Here is a 3,968-nt window from a genome sequence, read left to right as displayed (position 1 = left end):
TAGGGGCGCGGTGACATATGTGCGATGGGGGTCTTTATGTGTGTCTCGTGTGTGTGTGTGTGTGTGTGTGTGTGTGTGTGTGTGTGTGTGTCTCACTGAGGGTGCAGATGCCGCTGTGGCCGCAGCTGTCTGGTTGTCAGGGAACCTTGCACATGTGACCACCGTGTGAGCGGATCTGGACATGCCTTTCTGTGCGGGTTGAGAGATGTCTGAGGATGAGTGGGCTCCTCTGCTTATGTTGCCTGCAGTTGCTTTTCCCACTTTAGGTGTTAGATAAGTGGTCTCAGTCAGCATGCCCCCCACTGCAGGCAGGCCGCCCCCCACCCCGCCCCTTGCAGGTGGGCACCCCTGGGCTGCGTGCGCAGGGGCCCATGGGATCTGCGTTGCGTTCCCAGACTGTCGGCATGGACTCCTGCACCAGCGTGCATGTGTGAGACAGCTGGGAGGTGGGGCAGGGTGGGGAGGGTGATGGGTGGTCATCAGGGGGCGCTTTGAGGCAGAGCCTGGCTTTCCCAGCCCTGTCAAACTCTCAGAGGCACAAAAGGGGATCCAACACCCTGTCCCTGGCTTGTCTTCGTCCTGAAATTGCCCCCCGCCGTCCGGGACAGTCCCCCACCTGCCTCCACAGTTTTAAACACCCCATACCTCAGAGCCAGCGTATGCTCCCCACTGCCAGGCCATGAGGGAGCCCGGAACCCTCGCCCCTGGGCCTGCCCAGCCTGAGTTTTGGCTTCAGTGCAGCTGCACCTCAGACAGAGTGCCAGGAAGGGCCTCTGTCCAGAAGCCCACCCAGCACTGGCCCTGGCAGCCTCCAGGCTGTCCTGAAAGTAGAATGTGTTTCTGACCTCTTGGAGCTACATCTTGTCTTAGTGACGTCACATAAATGGTTAATGTCATAGCTGTACCTTGTCTGAGCACCTCCTCTTTGTGGATCTACACGGGAGACTGGTGACCCAGGTAGAGCACACTGTTACTCTGGGTTCTGATGGGGACCGAGGCACAGGGATATCAGGGGAGTTGCTCATGGCTGTGTGTCTATCAAGTCCCCTGTGCCCAGCAAGTCGCTGGGACAAGGAAGTGACAAAGGTCACCCTACCCTACCCCCTGCCATCAAGGGCTTCTAGGTGACGGGTCAGGATGGGTATGGGGGCTTGTCCATAAAGGCGTAAGGAATCCTGGTCTCTCTGGGAAGCCTGCCTCTTTGCCCCACACCTGGAGCCCTTCCCAAAGCTGAGCAGGAGACCACCTGCGGAGGACCCGCACCTCTCCGCAAAGGCTGGCGGAATAAAGCGGGGGCAGGCAGGAGGCACTGGGCCATGCAAGCGGGGATTTTGCTCAGGGCTCATTTGAGGGAAGGTGGAGGACAGGGGGAGATGCCTGACCTGATTGATATCATGTGGGACTAACCTGGGAAGGGAACTGGTCAGAAGCTGGGCTGTGTGGGGTGTGTCTGCAGTGCTTCCTCCCTGCCTGGGCTCTAGCAGTGGGGACTACCTCCATGCTGTCCTGGAGACTAGCGCGTGCAGCTCGTGTGACCTGAGGATGGACGGCATCCGCCTGCGATCTAGCAGATTGTTCTCAAGAGATCAGAGTGTAGCATCCCATTAGCCAGCCTGTGAATGTGCACTGGCAGGTGCGTGCCGGAACAGGGAGTCTCAGAACACCCACTTCCCCAGGATCAAAACTACAAAGCTTAATGAACCAGAAGTTTTGTTCCCTGCCAGATTCAAACCTCAGGTTACGAAAGCAGCTCCAGGGGTGAACCCTCCCCAGTCTCCGTAACTCATCACTCAGAACGTACAAACCTTCCCAAATAGTCTCCATCCTGATGGGCCAAGTCACCCTTGGTCACTGTCCCTGTACGGGAATGTTCACCTGCAGCCACGTCCTCACTGGCTCAACTGCACCACCTTTGAGCCACTCTGCTTCCTCTTGGTCTAGGGCCAGATCCTCTGAGGGCTGGATGGCAGCCCGCTTGTGCCCGTGTGCCGGCTGTGGGCCGCCCAGCCTGACGCCTGCTCCCGGGCTGCAGCTGGCCAGCTCTGCTCACGTGGCCTCGCTGAATCCTCTGGTCTCATCCTGGCCGCACTGCAGCCCGGAGGTTTCTCCCTGCAGAAGAGGACAAGCCTGTAGTAGGTCTTCTTAGCTGGGATGAGTAGTGGTTTCTTGAGGAGGCCTGCAGCCCCCAGGATTAGCCCAGTGCTGTCTGCCCAGGGTCCCTGGGTGGGCCACGGGAATCTGCAGCCCTTGAACAGCTGCTGCTGTGAGGATGGGTGTACACATAAGCTGTGGATTATTCTGAAGGGTGGTTTCACTGGGGTTTGGAGCAGGTTTAAACCCAAGAATACATGAAGAACCTCATGGTGGTTTGTGAACGTGCTTTCTCAGGCCCTACCCTGGAGGAAGGGCCCAGCCTGAGTGCACTCCAGTACCTAAGCACCCCCTGCTTCTCACCCTGTCCCTTTGGGGTGCCGTGGAGACAAGTGACCCCCCCACTGGGCAGCAGCTCAGAGGAGGAAACAGCACAGAGGCCGTGCCTGGTGATGCCCCAAGGCCTTGACTGCTTAGCCAAAGAGCCAGCTCAGCTCTGTGACAGTCAGAGCCAACACCTGGTCCCAGGAGAGAGGGGCACATACCTCACCTCCTGGGCAGCCCCCAGCCCACTGCTCAGGAGGTGGGCTGCCCGAAGCTCACGGAGCCACTCGTCATTCACGGAGTAGACACTCAGCCCACATTACATGAGCAGGGAGGAGTCAGCCCAGTGCAAAACGGAGCTCTGAGCACAGGGGCTGCCTGGGAGGGGAGCGTCCCTCCTAATGCGATTTCTGATCATGCGGGAGGGAGGAACCACGCCAGTCATTTCCGGAGAGAGAAATTAATATAGAGAATTGTCAGCCAGGTATAAAGTGGGTGACTCAGTCATGAAGTGCTCAGGAACAGCCCTGAGGTTTCTGTGAAGGAATGAAGGAAATAGACTGGAATAATTAAAACTGAGAATTCTGTGAGCTGGAGGCCTAGAACTCTGAGGAGGGGGGCTGCTCAGCTGGTGCCGAGGGGGCCGAGACTGGCTCTGCAGGCGTTCAAAAAACACTGCAGACCGGATCCAGCTACTGCAGTGGCTGGGCACCAGCAGACCTGGGGAAGCGGTGTTTGCTGCTAATCAGGTGGTAGACTGCAGGTCCACAAGAAGCCACTAGGAAGGAACAAGCCCCCTCCCTCTCCAGTTCTCAGGTCCCCTCTGATGCCACAGGGGACGGCCGGCACAAGCAGAGATGCAGCCGGCAGTGCCCCAGGCCAGCATCACGGAGCAGAGCAGAGACACGGGAAGCTGAGAGGCAATAGTTTAATCACGGCCCGGGGGGACGGGAGGAAGGTGTGTGCCCTGTGTGCAGGAGGGGGCAGCATGCTCGCCCTCAGATTCTGTGTTTCCCCAGGATTCTAGCAATCAAGGATCAAGTTCACCGCCAGTCTAGACATGCCCTGGGCACAGCCCTGCCTCCCGAAGAGCGGCTGGCTCAGAGGGAGCCTCCGTCTGCCCCTCTGTACCACGAGTCAGGATCCCCCCTTCCCAGGGGTGGGGGACAGAGGGCAGGAACACCCTCACCCCCGTGACCTGCCCTCCCTGGTTCTCTCCACAGCTCATCAGCGATGGCAGTGTGGTCTGTGCTGAAGCACTCTGGGACCATGTCACCATGGATGACCAGGAACTGGGCTTCAACGCCGGGGACGTCATCGAAGTAATGGATGCCACCAACAGAGAGTGGTGGTGGGGCCGGGTCGCTGACGGCGAGGGCTGGTTTCCAGCAAGCTTTGTGCGGGTACGCACTGGCCCGAGCTTCTCCTAGCCCCGTAAAGAGGCAGCTGGCTCTGCTCAGCAGTGCAAGCCTGAAACTGCTCTGGGGTCTGGGGTGCTGTGTGTGGACCTCCCACTCATAGCTGCGCTGGGACTGCAGGCAGAGGGCTGGGTG

General features: G+C 59.0%; 1 protein-coding gene across 3 annotated transcripts in view; it reads left to right on the top strand.

The window, feature by feature from the left end:
- The window catches only part of ARHGEF4 (Rho guanine nucleotide exchange factor 4), a 110,886-nt gene that overhangs the window by 98,408 nt on the left and 8,510 nt on the right, over positions 1–3,968 (top strand). For all 3 annotated transcript variants that reach the window (XM_024734495.1, XM_024734496.1, XM_024734494.1), the window contains one exon: positions 3,639–3,818. In XM_024734495.1, coding sequence (XP_024590263.1) covers positions 3,639–3,818 — 180 coding nt within the window. The remainder of the gene's footprint in view (positions 1–3,638; positions 3,819–3,968) is intronic.

The sequence above is a fragment of the Neophocaena asiaeorientalis genome, unplaced genomic scaffold (assembly GCF_003031525.2).
Source record: "Neophocaena asiaeorientalis asiaeorientalis breed wild unplaced genomic scaffold, Neophocaena_asiaeorientalis_V1.1 scaffold32, whole genome shotgun sequence".
Taxonomy (NCBI): domain Eukaryota; kingdom Metazoa; phylum Chordata; class Mammalia; order Artiodactyla; family Phocoenidae; genus Neophocaena; species Neophocaena asiaeorientalis.
Note: the sequence above shows the minus strand (reverse complement) of the source record. Positions and strands in the feature narration are given on the sequence as shown.